This window comes from Lytechinus pictus, chromosome 3, assembly GCF_037042905.1.
Source record: "Lytechinus pictus isolate F3 Inbred chromosome 3, Lp3.0, whole genome shotgun sequence".
In the NCBI taxonomy this organism is placed as follows: Eukaryota; Metazoa; Echinodermata; class Echinoidea; order Temnopleuroida; family Toxopneustidae; genus Lytechinus; species Lytechinus pictus.
The window spans coordinates 23254779-23282304 of NC_087247.1; the positions used below are offsets into that span (position 1 = coordinate 23254779).

Below are 27526 nucleotides of genomic sequence, written 5' to 3' on the forward strand. Positions count from 1 at the left end.
AAGTGCAAAATAACAGGTAGACAACGTGGAAATAAGACCATATGGGCATTAGGGTAAATGACATATAGACCAAGTGATGGTTGGACCAAGTGATAACTGGACCAAACGGTCATTAGACCAAATTAATAGTAGACCAAATGGGTTTAGCCATGATTGATCGGAGAATTAGATCATCTGCCTGTAGACCCAGTGAAAACAAATTTGTTACCTGGTTATTCCAAGCCTTGCGGTATCCATCCCGTCCGCTCCACACATAGAGTCTAGTATGGATAGCAACAGAGCAATGTCCAGCTCTAGCCCTGGGTACAGCCTCCTCAAACACCTCCATAGCAAGTGGCTCCCATGTGTGGGTTGCTATAAGATCATCAAAGAAAAATGTAATGAACAGTTAATCCTAACATAACGAGATGTTTCACGAACCACAAGTCTTGCCTGATTTTGTGATCAATAAAATATGCAATACAATCTTTTGACCCCTAGATGACCTTCAACGTTATCATCCTCAAGAACACACGTGTGGTATTACCCAAGGATCATATGTACCACGTATGAACATAATTGATGCAGAAATGAAGAAATGATAGCAAGTTGCTGAAAACTTTAACATTTTTGTAACACACCAATGGACCAACAGGAAAAGTGATCACTAGGTCTCTGCCGAACTTTGATTAGGCGAGACAAAAAGCCAAAAATAAATAAGTAATTTGCAAGAAAGTCACTCAATACTTTTTGGGGGGTTGGAGCAAATATTGATATATAAGCTCCTGATGATGTTTCAATGTGAAGGTTCCACTTTTTTTACAAATAAATCTATGTACATTTTTTTTCCTTAATGTTACCTTTCTTCTAATATCCCCTTCTAAATCCTAGAGAAAGTAGGCCTATCTCTAAACTATCTATTAAATCCTTCTTAGTATATTGGACTAAACACCCCCCCCCCCCCGTCTAATTCACTCTAAAATCCCTTTTTTTCTGATTCACCTTGCTTTTAGAAAATGCTTTCAGAGAGAAAATATCTCAAATCATCTTCCGCACATTGTAGCTATAAAAGTTATTATGCAAGAGTCATTGGAAGTAAATAAATTAGTAATGTCTTGAAAGCAACTGAAAAATTCAATAATTTGTTGATATAATTCTAACACTATTAATTTCACAATGTACATGAATATTTCATTTTTGTCACAGATGTCATTGAAAATCTAGTATCATACAGATAATAAATTGAAAATCATGTACAAAATCCTGTCTTATGTTTATATATATCATTCATTCAACAACATAGTATTTATAATTTGAGAGAAAGTAAACAGAAAAGCAGAAACTCAAGAATGAACCACCTGAAAATTCTATAAGACAAAAATATGAAAGGGCAAAATACATAAAAAAACACTTTTTCACCCAATGTCTCATTTCAGATCCTAAAGATAAGAAAGCCACATCCTTCATTCATTAACCAATTAAGGGAGACATGCTTGGTTTGTTTTGTCTTGTCTGACTTTTAAAGGGTGACATGAAATAAAAGACAACTAAATATACACATGTGAAAGTATAAATATATGATTTATAAGCGTGGAAGAAATCTGAGTATGTTATATATTAAAATCTGTCAGCTTAAAATTTACATTTGATTAGGAAATTGATTGATGATCCCATCCCATCTTGGAGACTTTCAAGACTTAATTTTTTTTGGTTAAAAACGGTACTTTTAAGTTTATAAGATAACTTTGAAAATAGTTTAGGACAGCTATTTTAACAGCCAAAGACATACTCTACATGAGTATTATAAATCCATTTTCTGTAATGAAATTATGACTCAAATATATTTGTTGTGACAGGATTTTTTTTTTGACAAATCTTACAATCATTCACGATGAGCTTGCATGTAAAATTCTATGATTTTACAAACACAATTTAACAGATTATGAAAATCAAATTAGATACTCATAAGATTTTTTTTGGAAAAAATCTGAGGAAAAATAACTATGGCTGAGTCAAGTGTTATGAAGGAAGTCAGAGTCAGAATGGATGAGTCATGTAAGGAAATGTGACCCTTCCAACTCCTTAATAACAGCTATGGTATAGAGGGAGGAAGTAGCTTTACAACCAAGGAGAATCAACAAATAAAGTAATTGACAGAAAAAAGTAACAGAGAGAGAGAAATGAGGGGGACAGTGAGAGGAAAACAAAGAAAGGGAGGCAAGGAAAGAAAGAGAGGGGATAAGAGTAAATTAGTGTGAGAGAAGAACAGAAAGAGATGGAAAGACAGACAGACTGTACATAGAAAGATGCAATGAAATAGAGAGGGGTGATAAAAAGACAAAGGAAGCAAAGAGAGAGTGTGAAGAGATATAAAGAGATGAAGATATGAAGAGGGTGAGAGACAGAGAAAAGAATTTAGGGGAAGGGGAAAGGGACTCAAAAGATAGAAAAACTGTTATAAGAACAATAGTTTTTGTATAAACATCTCATCAAGAAAGGATATAAAGGAGGAGAAACTACATATATGTTATATGAAAAAGAAAGCAAGAACAAATTTATGTGTCAAACATTTTGACAAGCAAACAAAATCATTATAATTCAATCACATCCATACTAGTAATTGATAATTCACTTGTCCATACGTCTGCTTTTGTGTGAGCTCACCAATCAACACTATGTTACAAATTACACACACAAATTGGATCAAGGTTACCCTTGGTAACTACTGGCATGACAGTGGGCGTATTCTCGGCATGCATTCAGCTGACCACGCCCCTTCATGTAAATCACAGATAAGGAAACTTGGCAAAGGATGTGATCATATAACATTGATGATCCAACCAGACATGTAAACCTGCGGTATACTTGGCTTATGCTAGTATTGCACGGGTGGACTACAGTACATCAAAGCCTACAATTTCACTTTCTTTCAAGAACATTGATAACAGCTGTTAATATTTAGTGATTTATGCTCAATGTATAAAGGGATCAAGGGTGTGATTCAATGAGGGTCATCATTGGATAAATCTATTTGTCTGAACATGTAGTTTATCAAACCCAGTACTGTGTACATTTATTCCTTCACGAGTAAAAAAAAAAAAAACTCAAATTTACTACAAGTCCAATTTTGCCATTCTCATGAAATAAATGATAAATCCTGTATGGCTTTTAAAAAAGCACTTCGATTTTTACTACTTCATCATGAAATAAACAAAATCTACTTTAGAATACATAATTTAAAATCATGTGAAATGAAGATGGCTTATGTGTGCAATTTTATTCTTAATTTTTTTTAACTATTTGTAATTATCCTATTTCCTGTAAATAATCTGTAATGAAGTCAATGATAGTCAAACAACTACCTTAATTAATCATTTCCTAATGGCTTCAATATAGAGCTCTTTCACAGGGATGTCCACTGAGCACAGATCTTTACCACATAACTGTCATTGGCATTGACATGCATAATATACAGCCCTCAGAATCCATATCCTGTTATCCAGTTTTCTAACCACAAGTGCTTTACACTAAAATTCAAGTAGGGTATGTTTTGATTATGTATATACACATATATATCCATTGATTCTGTCAACCCTTACAGGGGATGGGGGCACAGAAAAGTCTACACCCCCATAAATCCTGGGCATTAAATGCATACAAATCAACTAAATGCTGCCTGTCTAGTGCCCAACTTCCACAAAATTTGATTATTCACTTTATGAAAGTAAATTAAAACTATTACCGGTACGCCAATTCCTACCTGGTTTATAAATATCAAGCTTTTGTTATGTAACCCTCAAAACCCCTGCTGTTTTTTTTTTTCACCTTTTCTTTTGTGTACAAAACTTCATCTCCTGTTCTAAGTAAATTTTACTTTAAATATAAATGAGTATATGAGTTTTGGCTGAAATAGAGTTCATGTTGAAACTGTGTGTACTTGATTTTATGTACTTAATCCTAAAAGAGCATGCTTATTTGGACCCAACTCGCAATCAACCCCCCCCCCCCTTCCCCTGAGAGCTCAGCCATCAATCATGCATTCAGGATGAACATCGGTCATCTTAGTTAAAACTTTCTATTCAGTTTTAATCACTACTATTTTATCATTCCAATTTATGCATAAATCAGACAAAGCCCCCCCCCCAAAAAAAAAAAAGGAAAAAAAGAAGCTAATTAATGGTCCAGATACTGTGAGAAATTCTAAGAAGTAAATGTACCTTAACACCCTTGATATTTGTAAGCATTTCATTAAATTTAACATTTTTTTAAATGATTTTATTTTTTCTGAGACAATAGCATCACAGTTAATAAGTTAATACATTGTTAATAACATTCAAACTGATCAATTTTAATCATCTACATGTAACAAGTAAAAGCAACAAGTGGAATGCCTCTGACAGTCTCGCCTACATTACGCAATTCAATATAGCAGCATTAATAACTTTAACAAGTGGAACGCCTCTGGCAGTCTCGCCTGCATTACGCAATTTAATATAGCAGCAGTGCTAACTTTGAAAACTACTATAAAATAATCATTCACAAAAACATCATTCATATAATGACATAATACCACGTTCATTGACCATAAATGACATTTGAACGGAGACTTAAGACTGTCAACTACACCCATGTCCACATTTCATTCACTCTATCCATAAACTTTCAAAGTTATGATGGCACTTCAACAATTACCCCAACATGGCCTAAGTTTATTGACCTTAACTGACCTTTGACTTGGTTTTGTGACCTGAAACTCACAGGGGATGTTCAGTGATGCTTGATTACTCTTATATCCCAAGTTTTATGAACTAGATCCATAAACTTTCACAGTTAGGATGGTAATTCAACAAATACCCCCAACACGGCCAAAGTTCATTGACCTTTAATGACCTTTGACCATGGTCATGTGACCTGAAACTCGTACAGGATGTTCAGTGATACTTGATTACTCTTATGTCCAAGTTTTATGAACTAGATCCATAAACTTTCAGAGCTAGGATGGTAATTTAACATATATCCCAAACACGGCCACAGTTCATTGACCTTAAATGACCATTGACCATGGTCATGTGACCTGAAACTCGCACAGGATATTCAGTGGTACTTGATTAACCTAACTTCCAAGTTTCATGAACTAAATCCATAAATTTTCAAAGTTATGATGGTAATTCAACAAATACCCCCAACTTGGCCAAAGTTCATTGACCCTAAATGACCTTTGACCTTGGTCATGTGACCTGAAACTTGCACAGGATGTTCACTAATACTTGATTAACCTTATGTCCAAGTTTCATGGACTAGATCCATGAATTTTCAAAGTTATGATAGTAATTCAACAAATACCCCCAACTTGACCAAAGTTCATTGACCCTAAATGACCTTTGACCTTGGTCACGTGACCTGAAACTCGAGCAGGATGTTCACTAATACTTGATTAACCTTATGCCCAAGTTTCATGAACTAGGCCCATATACTTTCTAAGTTATGATGTCATTTCAAGAACTTAACCTTCGGTTAAGATTTTGAAAATAATTTTCCCAACATGGTCTAAGTTCATTGACCCTAAATGACCTTTGACCTTGGTCATGTGACCTGAAACTCAGGCAGGATGTTCAGTAATACTTGATTAACCTTATGTCCAAGTTTCATGAACTAGGTCTATATATTTTTAAAGTTATGATGTCATTTCAAAAACTTAACCTTAGGTTAAGATTTGATGTTGACGCCGCCGCCGCCGTCGGAAAAGCGGCGCCTATAGTCTCGCTCTGCTATGTAGGCGAGACAAAAACGACTAATGACTTACCAAAAAAAACAACATATTAAGTTCATTGACCTTAAATGACCTTCGACCTTGGTCATGTGACCTGAAACTCAGGCAGGATGTTCAGTAATGCTTGATTTACCCATACCATACATCAAAGTTTCATGAACTAGGTCTATTTCTAAGTTATGATGACGTTTCAAAACTTAACCTTAGGTTAAGATTTCAATGGTGACGATGCCGCCTCGCTCTGTTACGCAGGTGAGACAAAAACAATGATCACCATTAAATTTATATAAACTTTATTTTCTGAGTGCATTCCAGTGGCAAAACATGCACGATAAACAACCTTTCTTTTGTATTGCATTTCATTTATTTGATGTATAATAAAAGAGCATAATGGATGAAACACCTTGTCAAAATCTGTACCTCATCTTCCAGCAGGAATACCTCTTTAAAGGTGCTATGTGCTTTGTCATAGCAGCCTTCCTGCATTCCCCATTTATTACCCATAGTGAAATGTAAGAAATTGCAAAGAAAAACTGCATACAGGATAGACACAGCTCAAACTGTTAATAAGGTGCCTAAAATACTTTGCTTGATGGCATAAATAAGTGCCATGCTGGGAGTCAAACTGTAGAGTTTCATACAGTATGCATAGCCCGGCATCTTAGACCACCCGGCACCTCTTCTGTAAACAAACTTGCAAGTCCTTTACATTGCTAGTGATCGGACCGGAGCAGCAAGCAAGAGGGCACCGCATCCCACCAAGATGCAGCTTGAATTCTGGTGAGTGATATAAACTTGTATATATTAGCAAATGTTTGTAACTTTTGCAGTGTAAGTTTAGGTAAATTTTGTATATTTTAAAAATATTTGTAGCTTGTATAGAGGAGACCCGATGCTGGGCTAGCACCATGAGCACATTTGGACAGTGTGTGCTCTCTATAAATCCACACCAATATCATTATGATTCTTACCTAAATTGAGAGAAGCAAGAGTATTAGTACACTTCCATTCCTTTTCATGAGCTGCTACTTTGACATCGTCCATCACAAGGGGTACCCAGCCACCAAATACAAACATTCTAAGATGAAAAACAAAAGTATGTATTCAGACAATGATCATTTCTGCATTAAAATAATAACATACAATATCTATGCTGTCAGTGTATAATCCCATTAAGTAAACTTCTTTTCATTGCATTGGTTGGATTACTCACAGGGAATGTATATTATTGCATAATTATCAATAGAATTAGCTGTACTATGTTAGCACTTTATAGGTATGGCATTCAATCACACACTTAACACTTTAACTTTTTGGAACATTCCACCCCCTGAAGGACTTTATTATTAATTCTATACCCACTATATTAACAAACCGCAAATCATCAAAAGCAGAATACTTTTTACCCCTACTGTTATTGAATTTGAACTCTAATCCAAGACACATAATAAAAATCTAAACTTGACCTGGGATGTAAGTAAAATCATTAAATTTTCTTTATCAATCTATAACATGGAAACCAATATCAAATAATGAATAAGCTGTGCGACCTTCGGCTTGTAAACTCAAAACTTACCCTTTTTAAAGCGAGTAACCCACACACTAAAATGATTGAAATATGTTGGTGATTTGTCTCAAGGAAACCATTCCAACAATGAGAAGTGACCCATGACCTGTAAACTCCAAATTTGAACTTGACCTGTATGCTAGCTACACATAAAAAAATGAATATCTTCCCATATGTAATGAGCAGTAACCTTTGACAATTCGACCCTTGACCTGCAGCGTCCAAATTTGATACTGAACTTTAATTCCAGTGTGATCTAATTACACACTACAGATAACCAATATCTGTCTAATATTTTCAAGTTATAGCAATGAATCCAATTCGTATTGACTTGTGACCTTTTTACCTCTGACCTTCTCTCAATGAACATAATTTGACAAGTATTTTGGTGTGATGTACCTACACACCAAATATTAAAATCTTTATATTTTCAAGTATTCCTGCAGAACCACATTTGCATATGGTACAAGCTGCAACCTTTGACCTTTGTTTGGATCCAAATTAAATGCTGCTCCACTATCCCATCATGATGACCTTGTGTGAGGAACATAATTAATATAAGTGATTTACCAATACACCCCCCCCCCTTATTTCTATAAATTTGACAGATAAGATTTTCAAGTGATCACTCATAAACCAACTTTGGGAACGGATGGAAGGATAGACAAAGGCAACACTCAATGCCCCTAAAGACTGTTTATGGCAGTGACAAAGGCATTAAATGTTTATCGTGTGCAGTTGAGAATCAATCTAGTTCTTTTATTGTTAATTTTTTTTAAATATCAATTTCTTTTTTTTTTACAATTTACAAACGTATTTATCACCTTTTCATTGCTTGGCTGTTTAAGTAACTACTTCTTGCTAAAATTAGTCAAGATGTAATCTTCAATAGTTCCTCATAGAATATTATCAGTGACAATAAAAAAGGTAGATGGAAAAAAAATGATTTAACTTAACCATATATAAAAAAGCCTTTTAAAATACTTTAAAACATTTCCACTTTCATCATCATCATATAATATCCATTTCTTTTTTTTTTCAAAATCAAGAAAGGGAAACGTCTGAATTTTTAAGTTTGGGTCAACATTTTATTCTTTCCAATCAAATAAACTTCACTTTGTAAAACTAGATCAAAATTTGATAAACTTTCTAACCACAAAACAATTGAAGTAAATAATCTACAGCAGTGAAGGGGTAGATTATCAAGGAGGAGAAGATGGAAAAGGAGAAGAGTGAATGCCTATTCTATATTCATCTTATATTAGTCAGGGTTCCCAGCTTTTAAAGAAAACCAATTCCCTGATTTTTCCCTGATGAAGTTTAAAATTCCCTGATAATTATTCAAACCCATTCCCAGGCATGTAATGGCCTCCCTTCTCCCCATACAGCCATCCTTTCCTCACCTTATAGAGAAGGAGGTTGATTCAAGGCAATCCTAGTACATATCATTAAATTACAACACACTATATTAAAGACGCCACTTTGATATGCAACATAATATAACAGTCTGACTGACTACCGTGCTTTCGACTTTAAGGCCGATCAAAATTCCCCTGACTTTACCCTCATTTGAGGCATTTTCCCCTGATTTGAGGTATTTTTTTTTTAAATTCCCTGATTTTTCCCTGGCTGGAAAAAAGTAAAATAATTTCCCCTGATTTCCCTGATGGGCTGGGAACCCTGTTAGTGTCAACAAATATGCATACCTGTTTCCAATGACCGTGGCAGAGTGCAAGCTCCTTGGTAGAGGGTTGGGTCCATTGAGTTCAGGTTTGACCCAAGTGAGTGTATCTGTTTAAGTCATGAGATCATCATCAATCAAAATATACTCGATACAGAAAAAAAACATAAGAAATACATTAGTTAACTAATAAGTTTAATAAGGATATGAGGATGCATCAGACATCCAAGACTACTCTTTTGGGACCACAAAAATTTGATTGCATTTTGATAGAAAAGATGTAAACAACAAAGTTGTATATTCTTGTCTGAAAATAAAATATATCAACATTCATTTGGCTATTAGTATTACTTGACTGCATGTAAATCTATCTAAACAGAGTCTACTGTACTATAATAAGTAAACAAAAGCTTATATGTCTCCATATATTGACCCTCTTATGACACTCAAATAAAAGTAAGATTTAAAGCTTTTTGGTATCCTGCAAAAAGCCAATTATTATGTAATATTATTGCATAATATATTTCGACAGTCCCTTTACTTACCCATGTTGAGTTGCCAAAGGTCCCCGAGCCGACAACCGCTCATACCACCATACACAATGAGTCGATTAAAAGTGCCATCTTTTGGAGCATAGCCTACACAGGTATGTGATTCTCTAGGTGGAGGGGAAGGTCCTGTGGTAAGGGGTATATCCCATATCATATTAGAGTAGCCTGATCTCAGCTCAAGTGAGTAGAGATCATTAAGATACCTGTAGATGAAAGAAATGACGGTCAAAACAAAAGAACAATGAATAATAAAGCTGGATAACTTATGTTAATACTTTGCTATTGGGCAATTCCGTAAAATAATCAATCTTTTTGTACATCCAACCCCCACTCTTCTTAAGTTTTACTTCACTTCGTAAACTGACCAAGTCATGGTCATTTCAGAGCATTACAGACTGTCACAAGAACCAGAAATCAGAGACAGAAATTTCATAAAGGTCCCACATATAGGGGGTCGGACGTACATATTTTATGGAATTGTCCTATTGGAAATTCTAAGGCAACTGGTACATTACAATGTTCAGATAGTTTGAACTAAAAACTGTGTGCCAGAAAAAAAAAAACCTCTTCATTTCCCAGAGAATAAAAATATGTTGTTGAGCACTAACCTAGGTATATTATTCTTTGGATCATCACTATCATTGGCAAGTCCTCCAAAGAGGTATGCTTTGCTGCCAAGCATGGTGAATGTGTGACCAAGTCTAGGACATGGAGGGGGTGCACTCTTGGCAGTCTTGGGCTTGAGTCGCTTCCATTCCCATCTACTGGCTTGGAGTTCATAAAGCTCATTTGAATACTTTCCATACTCCACCATTCCCCCAAATATGAAGAGACGGGTGCCATCACTGACAAAGCCATAAGCTGCACAGCCTGGAGGGATATCCCCTCTTACTGCTGGTACAAACCACTGATTAGTAGCTGCATATAAAAAACAAAACATTGTATCACAATATTAATAACATATATCATTTAAATAGGTCAATGTAATCAAATTAAACTTGTAAAATAATAATCAAAGGCTGACAAAAAGATTGGGCCTATGATATCCTAGAGTTTGCTTTAATATCCTTCTCCCCCCAAAAATATAAATGAAAATACATGTAAGAAATAAAATTGCTGTAATTTAGATTTTGTGTCCATTGTCAAGAATGACATTTTAAGGATGTTCCCTTTATTATGTGAATCTGCAAGATGAAAACATGCAGGAATCTTTAGGTAAAATGCAGCAAAAATGTTCAATTTATTTGAGAATATATATACCAGAAAAAGGGACCTCCCCAAGAAAAATCTGTAAAAAAAGATTTGAGGTGCTTCTAAGGCCTGGGAATTATATTCAAAGGGCATTATTCTGCCTGTTACTTTCTTTGTATTATTTAACTTTTCTTTTTTCCCCCCTTTTTTTACATTCAGTGCACTCCCCCCCAAAAAAAAAAATATAGCAGAAAAGAAAAACAAATGAGACATTTTATTATACACGTAAAGATTTGAGACAAATGTCTTTATCAAACAATTTCCTGATTTATTTTCTTTTCCCACAGTTAAAGGATACTTCCGCAAATTCATAATCATAAAAGATATTTAAAATTGTTCAGCACATTAACAAGTTTACATAGCTGAGTGATGGGCCGAATATAAAATGACTTTATCTGAGAGCAAAAAAGATTTTTTTTTTTCTTCCTGACTTATCATACCTGATGCTTTTTTTTCATTTTTCATCTTGACTTAGCAAAACAAGAATATTGGGAATGTCAATGGTTGCATCTTCCATTATATAAAAAAGGGGACCAGCTCTAGCACTAAATGACTAATCTAAATCATTGGTTACTTGGGAAATATTTGATGCCAATATCAATGATGGCAAAGCCTAATCTGTTCAAAACTTTTATGTTAAATCTAACGTTAGACAAGTCTATATTGTATTAGTTACTATTACTATTAGTTAGTTAGATATTCTTTTTTTCTACCGTCACGACAGTAAATACATCATATTTTTATCAGGCTAGGCCTATTAAAAAATATTTCAATCAGACATGATCAAGATGTTCCCAACCTTCAAAATGCAAGAAACAGATAAAAGTTGATCTACTTTCATTGCTAAGTATGAGAAAACTTGAATTCAAATTTCAATCATAATCAATTTCAAATTCAGAGAATCAGAGTTCAGACAAAGTCTTACTCTTGACTTGTCTCTTGAACTAGTATTATACCCAGTTGTTGTGTGTCCGGACAGGTTGTGTGTCCGGACGATCAATTTTAGAAAGTCATTTGGAAAAAATTACAAGCGAAGTTTCATCAATTTTTAGTGCAAAATGTAAGGAAATATTATAGAGAACAAAATGGAAGATGATTACAACTATTGAATTCATATTTTTAGTGTAATCCAAAGACAAAAAAGAAGGCTTCAAAAATATAAAGTGTCCGGACACCCGACCCCCCATCCTAAATTAAATAGCCTATCCAGCCAAAATCTAGGATTTCCAGGCAATGATAAGCAGAGAGAGTAGAATATAGGCCTAACATAACACACCATGGACACAGAAAGACATTAGGATTAGTTACAAATAGATTTGCAATCACATCTCTTAAATTTTAATTTTATGAAAATTTAGTGGCGCCAGCGCAGTGGCTGCCATTTTCAATGATAAACAATGTAGGCCGCCATCTTGAATTTTACCACCGTTCTACGAAAAACAAAATATTACATGGAATAATGTATCAGGTAAGTATCTTCTTGCAGTTTTACATAAATATGAAATCTAGCTGCGGAAAGATATTGCTAAAACAAGAAATCATGTTCCTGAAAGTGAAATAAAGAGGATAGTTTGGAATGACAACAATGGGGCGCCATTTTGAATGGGCCCGAACTCGACCGAAAATTCAACATCACCTGTATTGTAAACGTGGAGTTCATCCACGATCCCCTCATTCCCACCGCCGAAGACTACCATAAGGTCTTTGATTGCGACGGCTCGATGTCCATGGCGAGGTCGGGGGCTTGGACCAGTCGTATTTGTCACACGCTTCCATTTTAGTATGGGAGCCGCCATTTTGTCTCTTTCCCACAATGCAATATTCCAAGCAGCTGAAAAATATCAACATATCCCGGATGTAAAACATTCATTGAAATTTAGTTAGAATAAATATATATAATATTTAAGATAATATATATATATCAATATTTTAAAGTCGAAATATGATATTAATATTTTCTTTTAATATATTTAATCGTTTAAGATAGTAAATAAACATTTTAAATTTTTGATAGATTGTACGTACGGTTAACAATTTATCACTGAAAAATAAATCATATCCTTGCAATTAATTTTATCAACATATAAGAATATTAAAATAAAATTCATCAATACAAAATATTCGTTTATTATCAAAAAATTAAAAAATAATATTTTCTTTGGTAATTTTTAAAAGTTAAGTGGTGAAATTAGTGGGAATTATAGAACTTTATTTATATTGCGGATGTATCCAACCGATTTTCTCTTTACCTGATGAATATTCATATGTCTCCCAGTGTTTTTACTTCGGTGATTGGTCAAATAAGGGAGGTGCGGTGCAGAAAAAAGTAGATGTGCGAGATACAGAACAGAAATGAAAATAAGGAATTCATCCTCGAATAAAGTAAAGTCAATTAACCCCTAATTTCGAGATATATACTAGGCATTGAAACAGTTTGTAGAAACATGAGTTTTAACTACCAAACTAGGGTACAATGCAGGAAAAGGAAAAGTTTGTCAAACACCAGTCCAATACAGTTTTGCAGATGGGCGTGGCTAGTTTTCAGAATTTGAGCTTGGCATCCATTTTCCCGACGTATGGCACGATTCGAGAATGGGTATGATCCAGACGATGTCAGTGAACTGATCGAGCTGAAGAAAGCCTTCTCCATGCAATCAAATACGATTGTGAAACAGGCCGGTGCATGCAGCATCTTTATTAGAAAGAGAAAAATATAATTATACATATATTTCATGTTTTAAAAATGCGATAAATAATTATGGATAATCAGTAGTCTTCATAGTTAATACATTGGTTGATCCACCGTGTAATTTTCGATTTCATGCAGTTTCGAGAGATTTTCCCGGTCATCTTCGTAGATTTATCATCAAATTATTAGTATTTTCGGTTCAGTTCCACGCGAAATCAATTAAAACAATTAAAAAGCAAATTTTGCTGTTCAATTTGATATCTTATAAGCATGCGAACTACTAAAAATTGAATTTGAATACTTCAATTTAGTTATCCTCGTATATAGCAGCTTTCAAATTCGTCGAAAAACTTTTAGTCTAATTAAAACGCCTATGTCGCCGAGTGAATGAATAAGCTACGTAGACCTATTTAATTTCACGAATTAGGGGAACTAATCTTCTTCTATTTTTTTTTACTTTTTCACCGATTATGCAATGTGTCGATAATTGTTTCTAATTTCTAATGATGTTTAATCACAAATGAAATGGCTATAACTATTTTCCCCTTTAGCATTATAAATCTATTTTAACGGGAAAGGGATGTCAAAAATGGAAAATACGAATTGATTCAAGTAATTATATATTGCTTTAGGTACTGTATTTAGGTTGCAGGTGAGCTGATAATCGATGTTCTTAATGTTTCACCCCCTTCGATCTCCTCAGGGTCGGAGTTGGTCGTGATTCAATGGACGTTTATTTCCTGGCAATTTACTTTGAATACACGGAATCCCATACAATATACACCAAAAAAACAAGCAGAAATATGTTCTCCATCAAGGATAGAACAAAATAATGCAGAAACGCCTAAGAAATTTCACTTTTACTAGTTTCCATAATTAGTATTCAGAAAGTGAAATGAACAAGCAAAACGTTCTTACGTTGAGCGGTTTTACCAAAGACCCTTTTATGCAACAGACCCAGGATTTAATGCGTCAAGTAGAGGAGACTCACCATAAATGAGTCATTATTTTCATAGCTTTCCTTTTTATGAGAGATTAGGGTTGAGTAGGCCTATGTAAAATATCCAAACTTTGTATTATTAGGTTTTTCAATATACTACTTTTCTATGTTTCTAAGTATTGTCTCTTATGTTTTGTCCTGAGCAGGGACGGCGATGCTGGGGGCGGGGGCACAGTGCCCCCAACTTTTTGAAGCTCAAAGTGCCCTTTTTTACGCAAGAAAAATGCCCCCTCACGAACGTGTACTGCGCCTCTTTCACGGGCCCTTTCGTCGGAAGAGAAGCCGTTAAGGTGTTACCAAATGCCCTTTCTCGTATATACTGGAGTGCCATTTCCCCCCCAAATGCCCCTTTCGACGTATTCCGTACGTGACCATTTCACCTGGGAAGGAGCCGTTTTATGTGTTAGCAAGTGCCGTATCTCGTATCAGTGCCAAATTTTACCATAAAGTCCCCCTCACCACTAGCGTACCTACGGGGGGGGGGGCAGGGGGGGGGCACTCTGCCCCCCTGACGAGCCACAACCCATACAAAATACATATCACAGCCCCCCCTGACGAGCTTGAAAGACCTTTTATGCCCCCCCTGACGAGCTTGAAGACCTTTATTGCCCCCCTGACGAGCTTGAAGACCTTTTTTTTTTTTTTTTTTTGCATGTCAATTTTTTTTCTGGAACAATAACCTTTATTTTTGATTGAAGACCTTTTTTTTTTTTTTTTTTTTTTTTGCTTGTCAATTTTTTTGGCCGCCGATTTTGCCCCCCCCCCCTGTGGAAAATCCTAGGTACGCCACTGCCCCTCACGAACGTGTACGTGTCCCTTTCACATGAGAAGGACCCATTTTATGTCTGAACATGTGCCCCTTTACCTTCTTATAGATGCCCTTTCTCGTATGAGTGCCCCTTTTTATCCAAGAAAGGTGCCCTCACGAACATGTCCTGTGCCCCGTTCACCAAGCTTTGCCATGCCTTTCTCGTATCAGTTCCTCATTTACTCAAGAAAAGTGCCCATCACAAACGTGTTCTGTGCCCCTTTCACCTGAGAATGATCCGTTTTTTGCCGTAGCAAGTGCCCCTCTGCCTTCTTATAGGTGCAGTTTCTTTTTAACCCAGGAAAAATGCCCCCCCCCCCACGAACGTGTTCTGTGCCCCCGGCCTTTCATCTGAGAATTAAGGACCTGTTATGTCTTAATGTATGCCCCTTTGCCTTCTCATATAGGTGCCTGTTGTTTATATCAGACAAGTTGTCCTGAAAACCACCCTTTTCGTGCCCGAACAGCGCCTGGTTTCTTTATTTAGCCCCGTTCTGCTTCTTTCGCAAGTGCATAATGAATGATAAAAATAATCCTACGTGCCTTAAGATTCATGAGTCATGTGAGTGGGGTATATAAGTCACCCCCCTCTGTTTTAAGATCATGGCCATATACGCAGCTGGGGGGCAGGGGGAAGTTGCCCCCCCCCCCGAAATTTTGAAAACTCACATTTTTACTGCACATTTTCATCAAATGTATGTATCCATTAATTTCATTTAACAAACAAAAATGCAAAAGCGCTTCAATGATTAGCTCGATTGCTTTGCTCACTCGCTTTGAAGTTAAAAAAAAAAACTTTATGCGATCTGCCTCCAGTGAAAAATTTCTGCATACGGCCATGTGAAAAATAGTGCCCTTTATTCCCTGTGCCCCCCCTCCACTTTTAACTTCGCTCCGCCGCCCCTGGTCCTGAGTTTTTATGCTTAAATTAAGTTTTTTTTTTATTTATCCTCAATTGAGGTACTTTATTGTGCATAAAAATATCAAAAGATACAAGTTTTACATCAACAAATTCATATCATATCGCACAACAATATTTTACAAAAATACAACAAATACAATAAAATATGCTACTTAATACACTACTAGTCACAATGCTTAAATTAAATGGCTTGAATTTAAAGTCATTGAAACTTCTGATATTGAGGAGCCTGTGTTTGCAATAATTTGGCAAATTCCCATACTGAATTAGAAATTAACAGCATCATAATTGGTAAGAGAAAACATTAATATTCTAATTTGTATATGTATAAGGAAAAAAAGTTGTAAGAATAATCCTTACATGCCTTAGGTTTCATGTGAGTGGCGGTAGATAAGTCTTTTTTTTTTCTTTTTTTTTCTTTTCGAAAGCAAATGTGCCCTTTTTTCCCTGTGCCCCCCCCCCCCACTTTCAACTTCACTCCGCCGCCCCTGTTGATCGACATCGCATGACAAAAATTGTGCACCCAGTGGCTCAACAATTTCCGAACGTATTTTGAAGGCAAAAGATCCCATTTTTATAAGTCTTTGTATATGACTCGGCGGGGGATCGAATTACCTACTCACTATCTCCCGTTCATGAGACGGACGCATGAATTTAAAAACTGAAACTAAATATGTTCTCTCTCTCTTTCTCTTTTTTAAATCTCGTCATTTTTTTTAACTGAAGTTTCTTTCTCTACTTTAACATGAAAATTAATCGCATACTAAGAAATGCAATTATTATTTTTTTTTTTTTGGGGGGGGGGAGGCAGGGGCGGATCCAGCCTTCGCCAATAGGGGGGCCCAGATTTTTTTTCAGCCATACTTTCCCCGATCGGCCGCTCGAAGGTGATTTTTTTTTTCCTTTGAAGGGGGTAGTCCTATAAGTCACTTCTTAGCTTTATTCTATAAATCAACATAAATATATAATATCATAATCCTCATTTTATAATGCGAGCGCGAAGCGCGAGCAAATCTTTTTTGAAATTGCATGTATTCTTTCCTAAAATTTGAACATTCTTAAAAAAAAAGATGTGCCTGCAATAATAACTACGAACGCGAAGCGCGAGCAGAAATTTTTGATACACGTTTTGAACTGATCGGAAAGGTAGGCCTAGTATACCTGTTAAAGACTTCTTGCAGTTAGCCATGAAGACGTTGCATATTTCAACAATCAAATAATGCGAGCGCGAAGCGCGAGCTAAAAAATTCGACATTTCTACATAAAGAATGGATAATTTTAATCAATTTTTATAATCATGAACAGGATAGCTATATAACTATATAATTGATGCGAGCGCGAAGCGCGAGCGGAAAAAATTTTGTTTTAGACCTAGAACGGGACACCCTATTCATATTTTGTAAATCATGAAAAGGATGAGTAAGAGGGGATCTTCCTACATTAATAATGCGAGCGCAAAGCGCGAGCAGAAAATGTTAGTAGACGTTTTGAACTGATCGAAAAGTGCCTTTTAAAGACATGCTTGCACTTAGTCATGAAGACGTTACATATTTCAACAATCAAATAATGCGAGCGCGAGCTGAAAAATTTTGACATTTCTACATAAAGAATGGAAATCTTTAATCAATTTTTGTAATCATAAACAGGATCGCTATATAACTTAACAATTGATGCGAGCGCGAAGCGCGAGCGGAAAAATTCTAGTTTTAGACCTTAGAACGGGACACTCTATTCATGTTTTGTAAATTATAAAAAGGATGAGAAAGGGGGATCTTCCTACATATTAATTCGAGCACAAAGGGCGAGCAGAAAATTTTTTTTGATCTGAAACTGGATAACTGAATGAACATGCGCGCGCGTGTTTCAGATTTAGACCTAGAATCTAGGCATTCTAAATACATCTTTTATCATGAAAATAAAAGCGAGCGCGAGCTTAAAATATTTGATATTCCGATCTGAAAAATGAGGTCAATTTCAGTTTTATATTTCAAGCACTTTGTAGGAAAATTGTAAATTGGATATAAATCGCACTTGATGAAGAGCTAATATTTTTTCATCACTACTTTGAGTTTGAGACATAGGACCGTGACATCCTTAGGACATGTTATCATATGAATATGAAGGCTATATATCTTCCTATTCATCTTGCTAAGCGCGAGATTAATCAAATGGGACAATTTAATTATTAAATTGATATCTTATTTATTAATGCATAATGAGGGTGCGGAATCTGATAATATTATGGCCTGAACACTGTACATTTTAAGCACTTTTTTTGTTATGAATAGGATGTATCAGCAATCAGTTGATATATTTTTAACCATTAATGCGAGCGCAAATCGCGAGCCGAAATTTTTGATAAACTGTCATGAAAAGGGGATTTTAAGTAGTTTGTTATGTAATCAATATTGAGACATACATAACCCGCCAATCAAAATGCAAGCATGGCAGCGCTAGCTTATACGTTTTGACAATCAGACCTGAAAAGTGATATTTTGAAAACCGTTTATAGAATACATGAAAATAATATAGGTACCTGATAAATAAAAATTCGCGATCGCGCAGCGCGAGCGGAAAATGTTAATATTCAGACCATAAAACTGACATTTTTACAGAGCACTTAAAAAAAATCAATTTGTAAATCACACAAATTAATGAAAGTTCAATTTCCGAGGAGAAATATGTTTTGTAGATTGACTAGCAAACTTGATATTTAAGCTCCATGTTGAACAAGAAAATTTTATATAGTGACATGAAATATTTTTTTTCCAAGTCTTCCTCTCATCTTATTTTATTCACTCGTCTTCCTCCTCTTCTTTTTCTCTTTTCTTTTCCTTCCTCTTTTCTTTCTTTCCCTTTTTTTCTTTCTTTGCTCCACCAATAGGGGGGGGGGGGGGGTGGCCCGGGCCCCTCGGGCCCCCACCTGGATCTGCCTATGGGGAGGGAATGGTGATCCACATCGACAACCAGTTTCACGTGAAATTGTATGAAATTATAATTTGTTCCTATAGAACATTTTCGAAGTTTGACGGGAATCCTATACTATCATTGTTATCATAACTTTTTAAAACAGTTTTCCGATGAAAGGAATTCATTACAAAATTGTTTTTTTCTTGCTCGCCACACTCCCGCGCAATATGCTTTAATTAAAAAATTAGGTGGGAGGGTGTGTGTACTTGAACTTGCACACATACTGGCTTATATGGGGGCTATAGCGGAACTTGCCCCCAAACAAGTTCCACAACCAAGCCCCCCCCCCCAAAAAAAAAAAAAAAAAAAAAAAAAAAAAAAAAGGGGTGGAATCTTAGCACGGGGAGGGGTGCGGATTTTCATTTTCATCCACATTTTGCCTGATCGGCTGCTCAAAGGGCCAAAATCCGGGGGTGGGGGTAGTCTTCAAGAATAAATTTTAGTACATTTTAGCTTTATCCATTTACAAGCAAGATGAGATAGGTTTCTTATGAAGCACTGATATTGTGAGTGTGAAGCGTGAGCTGCACTTTCTTTTATATACACTGTTATACAGACCTGAAAATGAAAAGGACTACATTTTGTAGAATTCATGAATTGGATACTTATCTTATGGAGCGCAAAGTGCGAGCTTAGATTTTTTGATAAACTGACATGAAAAGGGGACATATACAGTGTGTCCCAAAAAAACTATACACTTTTGAAGTGGCTGTCAAATAAAAGATATATCACTTTGGGGGAGGGACTTATATATACACTCTTAAAAACGTTGGGCAACATACGGTCCACACAACAATTGGTTAAAACATTATCCAACTCTGGGTAGTTTTCAACCAATACTGTGTAGTTTTCACCCAAAGCACACATTATTGGTTTAAAGCTACTCAGAATTTGATAAAGTTTTAACCAATTGTTGTGTGGACCGTATGTTGCCCAACGTTTTTAAGAGTGTATGGAAAGCCAATAACGCCAACTTTCACATGACAACAAAAAGTTTGAAAACTATTCATGCTTGAGCGAGCACTGCCCATGCACTGAAACAAGGGTATGAAAATTAGGCTGGGCCGGAATTAGCCTTCCAATTTCTTTCATGTTTTTGTTTTGTTTGGAACTTGCAAAGTTGAGGGTTTTGTGATGAATTAGTGATCAATTGTGATCAGTTTGTTGTTTAAGAAAATTTCATGAGTTATTAGTTTGAAATGTAATCCATGAGTGATCATGAATTGCAATTTTTAGTGCAGCATTTTTACTTTATCATGTAGATCTCAGCATGGACCTACTGCGATCTCAGCAATGTGTTCATGAAAGTCAGGAGAATAGGGGGTAAGATAGGGGTCGACTTAAGTAGGTGAAGTACGTTGATGGGATAAGGGTCAGCAGAACATTTAGCAACCCCTCCCGCCATCTCTACCCCCTCCCTCCACTTCTCTCCTCCTGAGAGACTAAGCTCAGCTAGGCTGGGCAGGAATTAGCCTTAACTGAATTTTGAGAGGTTAGTCCTTTGGAACTTGCAAAGCTAAGGGTGTTATGCTAAATTAATGAGTGAGAGAAGTTTTGGTTTCTTGGGCAAATTTCATGAGTTACTAAATTGAAATTTAATGCATGATTGAACAGTAATTATAATTTTAGTGTAGCATATTCATCTTGGGAACCTCAGCAGTGTGTTCGTGAGAGTCAGAGTACTGTGATGGTACCCGTTATAAGCAAGAGGACGAGATATGGTAAGACTTGGTTAAAAGGGCATTCCTCTTCTTTTACAAATTAAAAGTCATATGTACCCCACATCCACCTCCATTTCCCCGGTCCCCCCCCCCCCTCTCTCTCTCTCTGTCTCACTTCCTGGATTTTAGCCTATTCAAAACTTAACTGCCAAGTGACCGGTGGCTGATGGTCAGTTTTTTTTCTTCATTGAATGATTACCAAGAAATTGACTGATTACAATTATTAATGAAATAATTTATTGGAAAAACTGAATGTTTGATTGATCACATTGTACATTGAATGAGTTGATTTATTGATAAATTGTTGATTAAATGATTGATAGGAAAAAATGATGCCCCAAATTGTCAGAATTTATTATTAAATCAACATTCTACTCTGGACTTCACGCGTGCATGATAATAGCAATCAGTCTCTCAACAGGAGGGGAGGGCGAGAGAGAGGGAGGGAGGGAGGGGTAAATGATCTGTTGACCCTTCATGGTTCCATCAACCTACTTCTTCCACTTATATTAAGTCCTATTCCACCCCCTATTCTCCTGACTCCCATGAACACATTGCTGAGAGCCACATGATAAAGTAGAAATATTGCAAAAAAAAGTGTAATTTGTGTTCACTCATGCATTAAAGTTCAATTTAATAATTTATGAAATTTGCTTAAACAACCAAAACTAGTCACGGTTGATCATTAATTTATCACAACATCCTTAACTTAGCAATTTTCAAACGATTTTGCCTCTCAAAAACTGACAGAAATTGGAAGGCTAATTCCGGCCCCGCCTAATGTTCATACCCTTTGTTTCAGTGGGCATTTCTCTCTCAAGCATGAATAGTTTTCCAACTTTTTGGTGTCATTTGAAAGTTGACTTTATTGGCTTCCATGTATGTGAGTGTTTTCCCCAAAAGTGAAATATTTTTTATTCGGCAGCCATTTGAAAAGTGTATAGTTTTTTGGGACGCACTGTAGTGTAGACATTCAGGAAAATGATAATATACATGTAGACCAATATAAAGTGACATCAAAGCCCCAGATCAAAGCACGAATTGCAAGTTTGGATATAGGTCTGCTGCCCCTAAAAAATGGATTCCATTGTAGGAATTCATGAATAGGATACGTATTTATCATTAAAGGAAAAACGTCAGCAGGGGTGGTGCCAGGATATTTTGATGGGGGGGGGGGGGCGATTTAAAGGGGATTCATATGTGTTCTTAATGGAATTATAGATATATCATAGAGTTAAGTGGCCCAGACGTCTCCTTTTCATCATTTTCCTTTCTCACTCTCTTAAAAAAGACCCCCTTTTGTCACTACTTTAGAAATAAAAGGGGGCAGTCACCCCCTACCCCTTGAGGTGCCAACCCTGAATGTGAGCGCAAAGTCGTAGTGTTTATGTTTAGTAGTAGTATTACTAGTATTAGAAGTAGTACAAGTAGTAAAAGTAAAAAAAAAAAATTATTATTATTAGTAGTAGTAGTATAGTATAGTGTTGGTGGTGGCAGTACAATTGCCAACTCGTCCCCTCATCAAATTGTCTACCATCTTTTACTCTGCCATTCCATCTATCAACACTTTGTCTAACAACCATTTGGTCTAATAATCACTTTGTCTAATAACCAGTTGGTCTATGACCATTTAGTCTCATAACCAGTTCACCTGATACCCATTTTCTTTTCATTCATTTCGCTCAATTAACACTTAGTCCAGACCAAATGGTATATGGACGAATGGCTATTGGACCAACTGGTTATTAGACGAAATGGTGAGTGCAGTTGGACACAATAGCAATTTGACAGACTCTGTGAATAGTGGGCAAACTGATGGTAGACCAAATGATAGAAGACAAGTTGGTAATTGGACGAATTGGCATTAGACCAATTGAAAATAAACCGTACAAGCAGCACTTGTAGGAGTTGTGGTAAAACTATCAGGAGGGGGACAGCATGTAGAAGTCGTGATGAAGAAGGTGGAAAAAGAAGAAGGGGTGGAAGGCGAAGTGCACGCAAAGAATAAATAAGTGGAACGCCTCTGGCATTCTCGCCTGCATTACGCAATTCGATATAGCAGCAGTGGGCAGCAGTGCTTCCTTTGAAAAACAGCTAATGAATAATTATTAACAGAAGAAAAACTAATATGATAATAATATTATGTCCATTGACCCAAAATGACCTTTGATCATGATCATGTGACCTAAGACATGTGCAAACAATCATTCATACTTGATTACCTTTATGTCGATGTTTCATGAGCAAGTACCATAAACTTTCTAAGTTATGATGCCAATTCAACACATACTCCAAACACGGCCAGAGTTCATTGACCTTTGATCTTGGCCATGTTCCTGAAACACACAGGGTATTCAGGGATACATTGCTGCTCTTATGTCCAAGTCTCATGAACTAAATCCATAGACTTTTAAAGTTATGACAATTCCACAAATACCCCCAACATTATCAAAGTTTGCTGACCCTAAATGACCTTTGACCTTGATCATGTGACCTGAATCTAGCACAAGATGTTCAAGGATACTCGATTGCTCTTATGTCCAAGTTTCATGAACTAGATCCACAAAATTTCAAAGTTATGACAATTCCTCAAATACCCCAATATGGCCAAAATTCATTGACCCTAAGTGACCTTTGGTCATGTGACCTGAAACTCGCGCATGATATTCAGGAATACACGGTTGCTCTTATGTCCAAGTTTCATGAACTAGATCCATAAACTTTTAAAGTTATGACAATTCCTCAAATAACCCCAGCATGGCCAAAGTTTGTTGACCCTAAGTGACCTTTGACCTTAATCATGTGACGTGAAACTCAGGCAGGATATTCACTATTACCCTTATGTCTAAGTTTTATGAACTAGGTCCATATACTTTTGAAGTTATGACATTTCAAAACTTAAGCTTGGTTAAGATTTCGATATTGATTCCCCCAACATGGTCTAAGTTCATTGACCCTAAATGACCTTGGTCATGTGGCCTGAAACTCGGACAGGATGTTCAGTAATACTTCATTACCCTTATATCCAAGTTTCATGAACTAGGTTCATATATTTTCTAAGTTATAATGATATTTCAAAAACTTAACCTTAATTGTTTAAGATTTCAATGTTGAAGACGCCACCGTTGCCGCCGCTACCGGCGCTTAGTCTCGCTCTGCTATGCAGGTGAGACAAAAAGAAAAGAAAATGGAGGGGAAGGGAAGGTATTAACAAGGCAGATAAACTACATAACACCATGGAATTATAATCAAAAGAAGCAAATTATGAGAACATGACAATGAAATAGATAGTGAAATTGAATAGGGAGAAAATGGAAATGAAGAGGAACAATAGGCGAGAGAAATAATAAGGTAAATGGAAGGACAAGCTATCTTCTAATTATTGATGTTTAAAATTTGATTTGTATACCATCCCATCCCCAAGTTTAATCGCACCCCTTCCACAGCAGATAATATAACCAACACTGTTATTGTTAAAAACTTGAGATAATTGCCTTGATATTCAATTTCAAGCAATCTGCTTATAATGACAATCCTTCTGCAAACTGTTAATGTTAAATCTTCTTTGTTGGTAGTAGATCATATTTGTTTAGAATGACTTTTTTATTTTTTTCTTCTTTATGATTCATACCAAAATCAATTACCGATATATTATGTTTGTTACGTAATGAAAATTGTATTGTATACAATGTTATGAATGTAGAAGAAAAAAAATATATCCAAAAATAAAAAATATTGGCAATCGGCTTTGTTCAATCCTGACAACAGAAAAAAATACAGTACTACTACATGTAAATCATAAACACAAGGATTTGGTTTCTCCAGTTTTATCATTTCCTCATGGTATTTTCTTTATGACATCACATTACAAAACACGTACAAGAGATGAAAATAAAGGGAACAAAAATCAGGAATAAAATAAACAACACCTCAAACAATGCTAAAAATCTCTTCTTATTCTCTACACTTGCACTCAAGATTTTTCTTATCATACACTTTATACATGTTATCTTTATACAATTTACATGCATATGTATTTACAAAAAATAGTACAAACTCTATGCAAGATCTACAATGTATTTACAATTGTTTTTGTTTGTTTTGGTTATCTGTACAGAGAGATATCTATATTCAGTGAAATGCACTAAATGAAAGAATAGGGAAAATCTATTCATAGCTAATAAGAAGAAATAATAGTAAAGAGAATGAGAGATTCTACAAATAAGTAAATCATGAACAAAAACTATGATAAATAGCTGAGGTCTGTGTAACACTGAAATATAAATGAGAATTTCACAAATCAATTTCAGATTTTTGAAATAGTAATGTTTCTTAAATGAAGTTCATTACAACAATAACAAATGAATGAATATAATGGGGAAAAACCTATAATGCCCTCACTACACTGCCAAAACAATGATGCCATTATGAAAAAGTTGCAATTCAAGTAAACTTAGTACAAAATTCATGGTTTATTTGTAACTGCTGCAATCAAAATAGTTTATTAGGAGTGTTTGTAATAACTAATACTGCACTTTATTCATTTTTCAGTTGATTTTCACTTTATCAATGAGCATCATTTCTGACAAACATTTATCATATCTTATTTCAACTGAAAATTTTCAAATGGTACTTTTCAACAAAGTAGCATTTATGATTCTTTTTAAATGTTTGACTATTCATAGTTAACACAAAGATTCATTCCATGGATTTGGTTAAGCCAGATTTCAGAATTAGGCCAAGGGAACTTTAAATACAACAAAAAAATGATTTAGAAATCACAAGTTTTTTTTTTTTTTTTTTTTTTTTTTGGGGGGGGTGTGGGGTATAATAAATAAACTCTAGTAAACTCATTCAAATCGCATGTTCGTATTCTTGAATGCAAAATAATTTACACACTGCAAAAACGCCGCTGTTATTTTAACACCAGCCTGGTATCTATATCGGTCCACACCAGAGGTGTTGAAACAACACCGGTTTGGTGTTAGGCTAACACCGATTTGGCATTTAAGCAACACCAATTAGTGTTAAACCAATATCGGTTTGATTATTAACTGGTGTTGTTTCAACGCTTCTCTGGTGTGGACCAATATAGACACCGGGCTGGTGTTAATCGACATCGGTGTTTTTGTTTGCAGTGCATATTCATTTGTCCAATGATACATTTTGCAACCACACCCAAACACATCAAATAATGAAGTCACAGTAAAACTATTAATGTTGATACATTAATCAGTTTGAATCATAAATCAGATAGGTAGTAGTAGTTTTGCAGGAAGCACCCTTGTTTTTGTACTCTGAAGCACATAGCACACTTGTGTCCTCATCATTCTATGTCAGCTACTTTTTTACACCCAAATGAATAATGCATTTATTTTAATTTCATAATCTTGAATGGAGTATTACCATACATTCTTTCTGTGTGATTGTTCCCAGGGTCATTTCCTAAATTTATTTGCAAGTTACGCAGGGCTTCACAAAGAACTTGAACATGTGCTTGTGCTAAATGAGATCAGTGGCATTCCCTGGGTGTCACCTCCATGGGAGAGCAACAAAAGTACAAATAAAAATATGAGGGAATGAGGCGTGAAAAGGAGAAAAATTCTTAAATTTGTAACTTCACAAATAACCTATCAGTATCAAAATGAGCCCTCATTTCCAGCACTACTCTTTCTAGTTGAGCCATCAAAAAAATTCCCTGGTGTTCAATTAAAGAGGGACTGTATTTCCTACAACCCTTTTCATTTAAAAAAAATAATACCCAGCATTCAAAAGGAATTGTAATATTTCACCTTTAGTTGATGGGCATTGAGATGATTGAAATAATTTAGCACTTTAAAAAATGCCCCCATCATTTGTAAAATCATGTGTAACTTTAGGTTTAACAGCCCATGGGCTCTGTGTTATTAAGAACTTGTATGATTTATTCAAATCAAGCTTTATGGCAAGCCAGTGATGACATAATTTTTCATCATGGGAGAAGATGTATACTGATATATGTCAGTTGACAATGAATACCTTCTTGTCGACAAGGAATGGTATCAAGGCCCAATAGTGCATTGGTGGGTAATCCATTATCACAAGCAGTAATATTATGATAAGTCCATATATTGTCCTACAATGGTCACATACCATTTCTTTTCTCTTCAGCAAGGCATAATACATAGCACTTTATAGGGAAGAAAAGTTGGTTAGTGCTGACATCTCTGCAACCTGTTCCCATAGAGCTGGTGAGTTAGATGAGGGTATTAGTGGCAATGTCTGGGTCTTAAGATCTTTCCTCTTGTCTGTAAAAATAGTTAAGCCAAGTTACGATGATACAATATTTCAGTGTTTTCATCAAACAGGGAGTGTCACAAGGCATGGCCAGCTTTCCATGGTTGAGATTGATTTTGATCAGTTAGTAAGAAAGCACTTAGATGTGCGCTTGAAGTCATGATGAACCAGCTAATCACATGATTATCCTTCCTCCTTTCTTCAGTTTCAGGATTTTACTAAGCCTCTGTTTTGCAGTTGCCATCCCTTTCCTTGGTTTCTTGTTAGGAGCTGTTATTTGAAAAGATATTACAATAATATACATTAAAGACATTAGAAAATTTGAATATTTAATAATGATA

General features: G+C 35.6%; 2 protein-coding genes across 10 annotated transcripts in view; both read right to left on the reverse strand.

The window, feature by feature from the left end:
* Positions 1-12630, reverse strand: part of LOC129255775 (host cell factor 1-like) — a 35709-nt gene extending 23079 nt beyond the window's left edge. For both annotated transcript variants that reach the window (XM_064096662.1, XM_064096661.1), the window contains exons 1-6: positions 12436-12630; positions 10157-10466; positions 9543-9751; positions 9023-9107; positions 6721-6827; positions 209-354 (exon numbers count right to left, since the gene is read on the reverse strand). In XM_064096662.1, the coding sequence (XP_063952732.1) occupies positions 209-354; positions 6721-6827; positions 9023-9107; positions 9543-9751; positions 10157-10466; positions 12436-12595 (1017 nt within the window). In that variant the 5' untranslated portion in view covers positions 12596-12630. The remainder of the gene's footprint in view (positions 1-208; positions 355-6720; positions 6828-9022; positions 9108-9542; positions 9752-10156; positions 10467-12435) is intronic.
* A 12071-nt stretch (positions 12631-24701) lies between these two features.
* The window catches only part of LOC129257596 (histone lysine demethylase PHF8-like), a 28927-nt gene continuing 26102 nt past the window's right edge, over positions 24702-27526 (reverse strand). Inside the window, exons 20-21 of one of the 8 annotated variants that reach the window (XR_010292994.1) lie at positions 26264-27455; positions 24702-25840 (exon numbers count right to left, since the gene is read on the reverse strand). Coding sequence is in view for 1 of the 8 variants with exons in the window: in XM_064096663.1 (XP_063952733.1) it covers positions 27361-27455 (95 nt within the window). In the remaining 7 variants the exon portion in view is untranslated. Of the gene's footprint in view, positions 27456-27526 lie in introns of all 8 variants that reach the window. The other 7 variants (XR_010292993.1, XR_010292990.1, XR_010292992.1 and 4 more) reach the window with 7 other exon arrangements.